Raw genomic sequence first — 11,971 nt, 5'->3', positions numbered from 1 at the left:
TACCACAAACTCAATGCGACAACAAGGAAATATCACTTTTCCTTTCCGTTTATTGACCAAATGCTGAAGAAATTGGCAAGCCACTCACATTACTATTTCCTTGACAGGTATTCAAGTTATAATCAAATACCTGTGGCACCAGATGATCAAGAGAAAACAACCTTCACTTCCCCTTACGATACTTTTGCATACCGTAGGATGCCTTTCGGCCTTTGTAATGCCTCTGCCACTTTTCAATGATATATGATGGTGATTTTCTCAGACATGGTAGAGATATTTATGAATGACTTCTCAATTTTTGGGTCTTCATTTGACGAGTATTTGGAACACTTAAATCCGATATTACAAAGATGTAGGGAAACCAATTTAATATTGAATTGGGAGAAATGTCACTTCATGATGCAGGAAGGAATTGTACTTGGGCATCAGGTCTCGACAAAAGGGATTGAGGTGGACAAAGCAAAGATTCAGGTTATTGAGAAGTTACCACCGCCAACATCAGTTAAAGGGGTTCACAACTTCTTAGGACATGCTAAATTCTACAGGAAATTCATTAAGGATTTTTCAAAAATCACCAAGCCTCTCTGCAACCTGTTAATGAAATACGTGCCCTTTGAATTTAATGAGGAATGTTTGACAGCTTTTAACACTTTGGAAGAGAAACTCACGTCAGCATTGGTGATTGTAGCACCTGACTATGAATTGCCTTTTGAGTTAATGTGTGATGCCAGTGATCATACCGTAGTTGTAGTACTTGGACAGCGAAAGAACAAGATCTTCCATGTGGTCTATTATGCAAGTCGAACTTTGAATGATGCCCAGATCAAATACACAACCACTGAGAATGAGCTCTTGGAGGTTGTCTATGCCTTTGACAAATTCAGATCATATCTCGTGAGGTCTAAGGTCATAGTCTACACAGACCACACAGCATTGAAGTATCTAATGACAAAGAAGGATGCTAAGCCGAGATTAATCCGTTGGGTATTACTGCTGTAAGAATTCGACATTGACATCGAGACAAGAAGTGCAGCAAAAATGTGGTAGCAGATCACCTATCGAGATTAGAACATGAAGAACCAGAAGTGTTAGGGGATATCAACGAAATTTTTTCAGATGATCAGATGTTCAGTGCAGAAGAAGCCCCAAGTATGCAGACATCGTCAACTATTTGACTAAGTCAATCCCACTACCAGATTACTTGAGTCACCAGGAGAAGAAGTTCTTTGGCAAACTAGAATATTATTTTTGGGAAAATCCTATTCTCTATAGACAAGTGGTGGATCAAATTGTGAGAAGGTGTATACCTGAAGGTGAAGTACCTAAGATTCTTGAGCATTTTCATTCATCTGCCTATGCGGCTCACATGGGAGCTTCAAAGACTGCCACAAAGATCTTACAGTCAGGGTTTTATTGGCCTACAGTGTTCAGAGATGCCTTTGAATTTGTTAAGAGGTGTGATAGATGTCAACGCACTGGAACATCTTAAGAAAGAATGAGATGCCACTAAACAGCATATTGGAAGTCAAGATATTTGATGTCTGGGGAATCGACTTTATGGGACCCTTTTTTCCATCGTTTTCAAATCAGTACGTCCTGGTCGCAGATGAGTTATATGTCAAAATGGGTGGAAGCAGTTGCATTACCAACAAATGACGCGAATGTGGTAATTGGGATTTTGAAAAAATACATCTTTACCAGATATGGCACACAGTGGGCAATAATCAGTGACGGGGACAAACACTTTTATAATCGCCAATTCGAGTAGTTATTGAGTAAATATGGGGTTAAACATCGCGTAGCAACCCCATATCATCCACAAACATGTGGGCAAGTTGAAGTGTCTAATCGGCAGTTGAAGAGAATATTAGAGGTAACATTGAATTCTCCCAGAAAGGACTAGTCTAAAAAGCTGGACGATGCATTGTGGGCATATAGGACAGCATTCAAAACACTGATAGGCATGTCTCCATTATGCCTAGTGTTTGGAAAAGCGTGCCACCTCCCATTGGAGATAGAACACCGGGCATACTGGGCTACGCCATTGAAAAGCGTTTATTACAGCTCAATGAGTTAGATGAATTCAGAATGGAAGCATACGAAAACTCAAAGTTTATCAAAGAACACACCAAAAAGTGGCATGATCTACATATTCAGAGGTGAGAGTTAAAAGTGGGGCAAAAAGTTCTGTTATATAACTCGAGACTCAAGCTTTTTCCTGGAAAATTAAGATCAAGGTGGTTGGGTCCTTACGCTGTCACTAAAGTTCTGTCATATGGAGCTATACAGGTCAGCTATGAAACAAAAGCATTCACAGTTAATGGGCAAAGGCTGAAACACTAGTGGGACGGGAACTTCTCTAAGCAAAAGTCCACCATTCAACTCAAGATGACTAATTGAAGCAAAAGTGGAAAAGTCAAGCTATTGACTATAAACTAGTACTGAGTAGGAGACATCCCACTGTATCATTTTAGTTTATTTTATTTTGCTTTCTGCATTAGCTTAGGAATTTTTCAATTTTACGTTTTGCATTTTTAGTCAGTAAGTCATCGATCATCAATGCATGAGGCTAAGCACTATCCACATGAGTCTCAAGGCATTGAGCACGAGTTAAGATTGGTAGAATTTGTTGTTGGGTGATTGGGCGTGACATTCACGCATTTCAAGGCACACAGTCATTTTTCGTAAAATTTTCGAGAGTGGTTTAAATTCAATTCAAAATTTTGGTTTTGATATCACATCCATTGGCCGGCACATATCCCATGTGGTTGAAAAAGTTTCAAAAGTTATCTTTGGAGATGTGAAAAGGCAGGTCAAATTTACCATCGAAAACAAAATATTTTGAGGAGATGTGAGTCGAGTGGTGTATTTAAAAGTCAAAAGTACTGGTACTTTTTCATGTTCATATGAAAAAAAAAAGAATTTGGCCGCATAGAATAAACACCTATGCAGTTGAATAGACATGGTTAGGGCCAATTTTGGCCCTGACCCACTACTCTATGCAGTCGCATAGAGGACTCACAAAAAAAAAATTAAATCAGTTTTTAACTTAAAAACACCACACATACACAAAACACTCACTCTCTCAAGTCACATCTCTCTCTCTAGCCCAACTCTCTCTATCTCACGCTCTCAAACACAAGAAACTCACATACCCAACACACAAATCAACACAATTAACACACTCAAAACAATCAAGTGCACAATTTATCACACTATCAAGAATCCAAGTGATCGAAGGTAACTAATTCACCCACATTCACACCAAGTTTAATGTAAAAGTCTCTAAACCCTAATTGTTTAACTTCAAATTGGGAGGTTTTAGTTATCTTATTTTCCAAAAATTGGTGAAGATTGAATGTTGTGTTATGTTTGTGATTGATGTGTCACAATGGAAGCTAGTTTAGGAAGCCTCATACACCAAAGTTGTGAAAACTTCAAAATGCACACAAACTGTTCGATTAAAGACGAGTTTTATGTAATTTTGTAAACTTTGCTTTTGTCGTGCATTACAATTGATGTGAATAGAAATTGGGTAATAAGATATCACATGAAAGGCCATGTAAAACATAAAATCCCAAATTGCATAATGTAGGCACGACATGCTAGGTCACGGCACCCTGCGTCACCTAATTAGCCTCTTCAGTTACCTAACCAAAGGACCTCTGATCAACTTGAAATTTGAATGTGTGCTGGAGTACATTGAATACTTCCATATGTCTAGAGATTGTCTAGAAAATTTCGCTATTTCCCGATGATGTCTGGGGTTGAAAGTGCATACTCGATCATGGGTCAAATTTTCATAATGTGCATGTTTGGGCCTAATGTTGTTAGTTTTTCCTATAGGTGCAATATTTTTACTATCTTGAACATCATGTCTTGAATATTGTACACCAATGTGCTATACATGCTTCTCGGAGTAAGTTTGGGTGATTCGTGCATCAAAATCGATTTTTTTGTTTTCTACATGCCTTTTTCATTGCATTCTATGATTTTGACATTGAATTTTTATTTTTGTAGAATGCCACCAAAAAGAACTTCTAAAGGAAAAGATAAACATCATCTAAGATGGCATATACTAAAGAGCTATATGGGGATTTACGAAGATTCCTGAACTCCAAAACAGCAGCCCGGTATTCCAACGTTGTAAGTTGGTGGACATGAATTCCAAAGCGTTGTGTAAAATTGGATGATTTTCCTGGCTTTGAATTGGCCATTATGGTCGAGCAATGTGGATGGGAGAAAATAGTAGAGCAACCACACCCTGTGTACGAAAATTGGTTGCAGAGTTCTATGCAAATTTCAATACTGACATTGATACATCGGGTTCTGCCCATTTGCACCAAACATGGGTTCGGGGACAGTGGATTATGTTCTCACTTGAGGTTATCCATGATTATTATCAGCTCACGTGGAACAACATAACCCCCATCTCGAGCAAATTCAATTGGAACAAAGTGGTAGAGGTCTTAATGGGGAGAGAGAATGCTTGGCCACTCCGAACAACTAAATGGCACCATATTGAGCTTACTCCACCCATAGCAATCATGTGGTTGTTTTTGTGCCACAATATCAAGCCGACTTCACATAGAACAACATTTAAAAATCGTACAGCTGGTTTCATCCATCACTTGGTTCGGGAAAATAAGAAAGATCTAGCCACGCTCTGCTATGACCAAATATATTGTTTGGGTATTTCATCTCGTATGATCGATTCGATAGAAAGAAAGGGATTAATTGATTCCCAAAAAGAAAATATTTTGGAAGTAAGAATTTAGTTCAGGGGACAAGTAGAATGAAAGCAAAAAAAATCGAAATTAACCCTCCCTTTGGTTTTCTGACGGACCATTTGAAATACGGGAAAGAAATACCATTCAGGTAATATTTCCAATGGCATCTTCTTCTGGAAATCCTCATACTAGAAATAATTGCAGGAAATCCTTTGATAACACGAATTCCGAAATCATGGGGAAGAAATTCTTCGATTTCTTCCATCAAACAAAATACCGCTTTCTTGTGTCGAAGACTAGGCATTTTGAGAATAAAAAGGATTATTCCTATATTTGTCGAGAAGTGCAAAATCGTATGGATACGATCCCCAAAAATTCTTTCACAAAATAATCCATCTTTTTCAGGTTCTGAGTGGAAAGAAAAAAAATTGAAATTAAAATCTTTTCTAGAGTCGACGCACAAAGAAAATATTTTGTTGTATTAGCAATGCAGTTCATCCAACGAGCTTTTTTTTGTAGAAAATTCCTTTTCTTCTTCCTGGGTCGATGCCCGAGCGGTTAATAGGGACTGATCCATTTTAAATTTAAAAAATTTCTATTACTAATAATTATCAAATAATTGATCAAAAAAATTTTTTATCTTACCACAAATTCCACCCCCAAAAACCATATTTTGACTGTACTTTTTCTACGAGATTTTTTATGAAAGCCTTTCATCCCTCTCTTTTTTCCATTTCATTTAATTGGTCTTAACAAAAAGAAAGTATTTTTCTTTTTTGAAAAGTTTTCCAAATTAATCCCCCAGATACATATAATTATGTAGAAAGCCTATTTTTTTTTTTCATATTTCATGTGTCAAAAAAATATTGTGACATTTCATTTATGGAGATAGACATAGTTCTTTGATCTTTCCCAGCCTGATTAGTGGAATATGTAAAGCTGCAGGTGTCACTGTCCCACCGGGGAAAGTACCTGCCAAACCTAGTCCCCCTATAAAGCGTACTATACTGGAGGCTTAGAAAAGAGCCAGGATAAAGCATAGGGAGAAGGAAGAAAATGAGCGACGTAGGCAGCAACAAGCCACAACAGGATAGGAAAATGCAGATGAAGAGATGCCACATGCTCCTCCACCACCAATTGGAGTTGATACTCAGTTATTGCGTCAGACATTCGCAACTCTCATAGGGACCAGCCATAACATACAGGGTATCCAGCAAGCTCTAGGGGCCTTGACGACTGACGTGATATTAGTACCACTCAAACCATGGCACAGTTTGCTTATCAGGAGGCCCGATCAGCTAAGAGGGAGATGGAGACTATGAACGAGCGGCTGAGTATGTATGTGGGCAGAGTGGATGGCATACAGATAAGGGTAAATGACACTTGGGAATGAATGGGTAGCATAGAGGGTGAAGCTAGAGCACAGAGTAGTATGATGAGAACTATGCAGGCAGAGCAGGTCAGTAGTCGGACCTATTAAGGTAGATCTTGGCCTATTCTCACCTCCACCAGCCGAGGACACTGCGGGACCCAATTATCAGTCACCACCACCCCAGTGATAAGGGAAGTTTTATTTAACTCATTTTGTTATTTCTAATTTGCACTTGTCCTTCAAATTATGCCTTTTTAACTCTTTACTTTTCACATTGAGGGCCATGTACTGTATAAGTTTGGGGGTGGTGGCATATTTTGAATGGTGACATGTTTTGGAAACTAAATTATCGGCATGTAATGTAATCCACTTTGAAACGATCACAGTCCATCAATTCTTTCTGTTATTGGTTGCATATTGTATGCTTGATGAGTAGTTATTGGATTAATATGTTGTATTAAGTTCATTGCATGCTTGTGTAGGTTTGATAGCTTTGCCGATAATAATGTGATTATTGGAATAGGTATGTGATAGGAAATGTGGATATGGTGCAGAATTTGATTAACTGGTACTTGTTGATGTAGTACTTGACATTCCATATGCACGCCACTCATGCCATACATGTTAGGTGAGTGATTGGATTTGAATAAAGCAGGAGAAACCAGAAAACCTCGATTAGATTAAGCCATAAATGAATGGAGACCTATAAACCAAAAATTGTTCAATAATTTGGAGATGGTTTACAATTAGAGGGGAACATTAAGATAAGTGGGGGCTCCGTGCATATATTACGCTATGTGGATTGCCTAGACAAGTGAGATGAATACTGGGTGAAAGTCTTAAATTGGGAGTTGATTTTAGAGACCAAATGTCTAGAAAAATAATAAAGGGAATAATCTAGGTTACGAAAATATAACACATTTCCAAGCCTTTATGACTCGAGCAAGTAAGCCTTTAAGGATATCTCAAAATTCGGTTCCCTAAAGCCAACTAGTTTGGGAGTCACCAGTCCAAAACTTGTTACAGGGGTCATATAGAAAGCAAGAGGGAAATAGGTCAATAAAAAGTCATCTGATCGAGCCTTTATAACTCGAGTGAATAAGCCTGCAAGGGTGTAAAATCTGGTGCTCTAAGGCCAACTGGTTTGGGAGTCACGGCCCAAAACTCGTTACAGGGGTTATATAGAAAGCAAATGATAAGATGACATCAAAAAATCCAGAAAATTTAAAATACATAGTACGATAGTATGGATGAAGCCCTTGGACATTTGGTTGATAAAAATCACACCTTCAAGGTGAGGCAAATAACTAAGTTTAATCCTAAGTGTTGAAGCAATCAAATTTAGGAGAGCCTTCATTTATTGACATGTGAACTTGTGATAGTGAGATCTATCCAAACAAAGAGAGGGTAAGGAATACAGTTACCTAAATTTTTAACTTTAAAACACAACCCCGAGATAATTGAGTGAAAAAAATAAGTTTGGGGGGTTGTGCATCTCTCGAGCAAAGTAAGGATATAGTTGACCATTTTGGGGTCGGGATTAAACCAATTATGAGCTTGATATGCTGGTATGAGTTCACACCCACACGGTGAGTCTTGCATCTGACAAGTGAAGGTTGATTTTATTCTCGCACTATTGAAACTATTTCCTGTGTTAATTACTGAATTCCAATCCTGAAATACGGAAGGTTATTGAGCCATGTTTGATGAGAGTTAAGTCACAATCTTATTTGAGGACAAACAACAGTTCAAATTTGGAGAATTTGGTAAGCGTGTTTTTACGTACTTATATAACTCACAAACATGACTAACATACGATCAAAGTGCTTAAAATGTGACCTAAATTCATTTAATTCTTGGATTGTAGGGTTTGTTGATGGACTTGATGGAATTCACGAGAAAAAGAAGAAAAAATGACCAAAATGAATCAAAGTGATAGTTCAGGGACCAAAGTACAAATATCTAAAAGATGAACCAAAGGAGCAATCAAAGATTTTATCGTGCCAAGTACCAATTGGTGACCATACTTGAACCTTGGAATGAGAAGATATAAGAAAAGAGGCCAAGAAGTGATTGAATAAAATTTGAGGACCAAAATGGAAGGTGTGAAAAGTCCATCCTATGCGACTGCATAGGGTGATGCAGCAATTTTTTTGGACAAAAATTTATACCTATGCGGTCGCATAGGCATATTTCGGGGGCCAGGTCTGCAATTTTCTTTTTACGTTATAACTCTATTGGAAGACGATTTGGACGCGATATAAAAACTTAGAATCATCAAATTTCGGGAGAGAACGCATTGGAGAAGAACAAAATACTTCTTGGAGACCAAATTGAGGGAGATCAACACGGAATTTCAAGAAGAACATCAAGATTTCATCAAATTTCAATATCCGATGATGTTTTATTTTCAAGAATTCATGTATTCCTTTAGATTCTCAAAGTTAGGCTAAGTTTTCTTGCACTAGGAGATCGATGAACTATGTAATATGATCTTTGGATTTTAATTTTTTCAATTTGATAATTAAACGCATATTTGATTATTTGAATGATTTATATACACTAATTTTGTCCATGATTGAGTGCATGCGATTATGTGATGTGTAGTGATTTATTTCTTACATTCGAGAGAAGGGAAATAGATTTGACAAGGTATAGATCATCATAGGGTCCGATAGGGAAAGAAATACACATCTATGCTTTGCGTGATTCATTAATTACTCATAAAACCCCGTACACTCTTATGTATATGCATCTGTCATAGAAATATAGGCTAGTAGTACATAAAAGTAGGTTCAATATTACTCGAGAGAGTGTGTTGAGCATTTAGTCGTCAATAATCAAATTGTGTTGTCAGATTGTAAAATTATGGTTTCAAGTTATTATTACATACGAATTTGTGTCCTAGTGTTTTCTAATTTTATTGAATACAATCAATTTTGCATTCCAATCATCACATTGCGATTAATTTCATTTAAACACATAGTTTGCATAGTCAAGTCATTTAGCAAAATTTTGTTTTTACTAAATTAGGGTTTTTCTAAGATTAAATTCCTATTTTGATAAATTGATTCGGTTAAGGCTAGGGTAGATAAAATTGAACTACTCAATCTTTGTGGGACAATATTCAGAACTTAATATTCCACTTTATTACTTGTTAACGAACCGTACACTTGTAGTAGTTTTAAGTCAAAAGGAAAAAATTTCGTTAACAATAGCATCTAAATTCAAGAATTCTAGTCCAGAAACATGCAATGTCGATTACAATAACAAAATGAATTTCACATTCTAAGACTTGTCCAGAAATCTTTATAGAGTCATACAAATAACACCTAACGATTAATAACGAAACACCATGTCCATTACAATTAATTATTTTCAACAAATAACGTAAGTGGTTCAATTTCAAGGAGACTCTCCTTTTTCTTTCTCACTCCCTTTATCTCGTTTTCCCTTGAGTACAATAACATTGAGGGAGATTTTCATGTAGGAATGGACAAAACTATTGAACCAAACCGGACTCGAACCAAATCGAGGCATTTTTATTAAGTTAAGTATCCGAACGGATATTTAAATTGAGAACTAACAGGTTTTGTTTAGTTCTCGGTTCTAGACAAAAAATTGAATAAGAATCGAATTTTCGTAATTTTTTTTATCTTAAAAAAGCTAAATTATTTTATTTTTTCTAAATAAAAATGCTAACTAATTAATTTAACCCTAACCCTAACCCAAAATATAAGTTTCCTATTTCTAGTTTTCAGCTTAACCCAACTTAATCAAATTGACCTAAATATTACCCAAATCTCTTATTCTACTATAGTGTCGTTTCTAACGTTATGGAGAAATCGAATTGGAAGCTCGACTGTGTCTCTTTTCATTAGTGTGAGCTCGCCATTTTTCTCTTCTTATGATTTTAATAGTCAAATCAATGAAGAACAAAGAGGGATGCAAAAGATGTCATGGAATTGGACTATGTTGTTTTGTAAGAGCTAAAATAGAACATGTCATTAGTTAAATTAATTACACATTGTTGTAAATATTAAAAAATTAATTATTGTACGAACTTGGGAATCGAAGGAAACCAACCATAACCCGAATAGTTCCTAATTCAATTTGGACTCGACGATTTCACTTACTAAATACTTGAAAATTCAGATTCAATCCGATTCTTTTTAGAACTGAACCAAAGAAAGCGATGTCTATCTTTATCTCTACGTCCCTTTCATCATTATTTTAGCAACACTTGTCAATACATTTGACAAATCTTGAATTGTCGACATACCACTTGACTCACCTTGAAATTACAATTTCTTCATGGTAAGTAACATCACTTCACTTGAAAGTTATTAGAGTTATTCCAATTATTCCTCAAGAATAAATTTACATATCAAACTGATGCAAATCCACGTAGTAATTAGAGATACGGAACCCACAACAATTTAGATCAAACCCAAGAAAGCAAAGAATCAATTTTTGGAAAAGCTCGACTGGATAAATTATTGAACCAAAGACCCAAGATGTTTTGACTGATTACAAAACTTACAAACTTTACTTGAATTGTTGAACACCAAAAGAAATTAATCCTCGATAAGTTCCAAAATTAGTTCAATGAAAAACGAGTTGAAAGCAAATGTGTCTTGCAATAGTATCTCTCCAATTTTGTGTTTTATAATGAAAAGGACTATATTTATAGGTAACTCATAAAAACCTAGTCACAACGGAATTTGAGTCTAAAAATACCATAAGATTGGTAAAATAGAGTCTTAACTAACATAGAAGATTATGCGAAATTTGAAAAACTCGCGTCCCAGATTTATACTTTGCTGCCGCTTAAGGTTAAAGCGTGAGGTCGCATAGGCTATTCTCCAGCCTTCATAGTGCTCTGGATATGGAGGCATGCGACCTCATGCCTGGTTCAACTGTGAGGTTGCATAGTTGTATTCCTCAACCCCTCCGTCCGTTCCTTGAACCTAGTTCATCAATCTTGTTTTGTTCTTTGACGCTCAACATGAAATTTGTCCTTTTACCTATTGTGATCGATGTTTCATTCACTATACTTGATCAAGTAATTCCATGACTTCTTTGACTTTCTTTGCTTGTAACCTAGTCATTAGTTCTTCCTCCAAAATACTATTTTCAATTGATAATTTTTGGTGGATCAATAAATATGAGAACTTTCATATCACTCATTAAATGAATTGTAAACTATATGAACCGCGACATCTACTCAATCAATGGCCGAATTTGCTTCACACAAGAGAGATTGCATTTTCCTTTTTCAAATAAAAAGTAGACTGAATAAAAATGAAAAATAGGAGAGTCATGATGAATTTTAGGCCACCCTCGAATAGGAATAAACTTTAACACCGAAGAAACAAGTGAATAGTCCCATAAATATTGCACAAGCCCAATTGGCACAATGATTTCGTGCCCCACCATTTAGTGGATTAAAAAATAGATAAATTATATCCTTCAATAATATAAAAAGTCTCTTATATTTTGGTACTCGTTGAGATGGTTGTATTTTTCTTTTTATTTCGATCATAATTCACGGCGAATTGATTATATAAGTGTACATGTTACTTCATAAAAAGTAAATAAAAGTACAATAATCAAATTTGTATGATAATTGTTCTATTTGCCATACACTAAAACAGCACATTAGCATTTAGAGAGAGAGAGAATCATTCCATTCGCCAATTAAGAATTGGATTTTGATTAAGCAATATGAATACACTAACTAATTAAGAGGCTCTCTGGTACCAATTTTTTGGGGCAAAAGGATTTTTATGACCGTTGCAGCCGAAATTTTTGGCCAATTCTCTCACAAGTGGGAACCAACCGAGGGAAAAAAAAATATATATATATA

The 11,971-nt window shown here is 36.1% G+C and overlaps 1 protein-coding gene across 1 annotated transcript; it reads left to right on the top strand.

The window, feature by feature from the left end:
- Positions 1–264: 264 nt before the first annotated feature.
- LOC111371192 lies at positions 265–4,114 on the top strand. Its single transcript, XM_022993093.1, has 7 exons — positions 265–995; positions 1,138–1,455; positions 1,702–1,764; positions 1,962–2,159; positions 2,232–2,289; positions 2,539–2,636; positions 4,021–4,114. The coding sequence occupies exons 1-7, from the start codon at positions 265–267 to the stop codon at positions 4,112–4,114; spliced, it is 1,560 nt and encodes a 519-aa protein (XP_022848861.1).
- Positions 4,115–11,971: the final 7,857 nt, after the last annotated feature.

Source organism: Olea europaea, chromosome 22 (assembly GCF_002742605.1).
Source record: "Olea europaea var. sylvestris chromosome 22, O_europaea_v1, whole genome shotgun sequence".
Classification (NCBI taxonomy): Eukaryota; Viridiplantae; Streptophyta; class Magnoliopsida; order Lamiales; family Oleaceae; genus Olea; species Olea europaea.
This window is presented reverse-complemented; position numbering and strand designations above follow the sequence as displayed.

What these genes read in the sequence shown, in the direction of transcription:
- LOC111371192 (XM_022993093.1), top strand. Translation starts at nt 265, where the DNA reads ATGGTAGAGATATTTATGAATGACTTCTCAATTTTTGGGTCTTCATTT. An exon ending in GCCTTTGAATTTGTTAAGAG is followed by an intron (nt 1,456 to 1,701) that starts GTGTGATAGATG and finishes CATCTTTACCAG; the next exon opens with ATATGGCACACAGTGGGCAA. An exon ending in TTGGTAGAATTTGTTGTTGG is followed by an intron (nt 2,637 to 4,020) that starts GTGATTGGGCGT and finishes TTATTTTTGTAG; the next exon opens with AATGCCACCAAAAAGAACTT.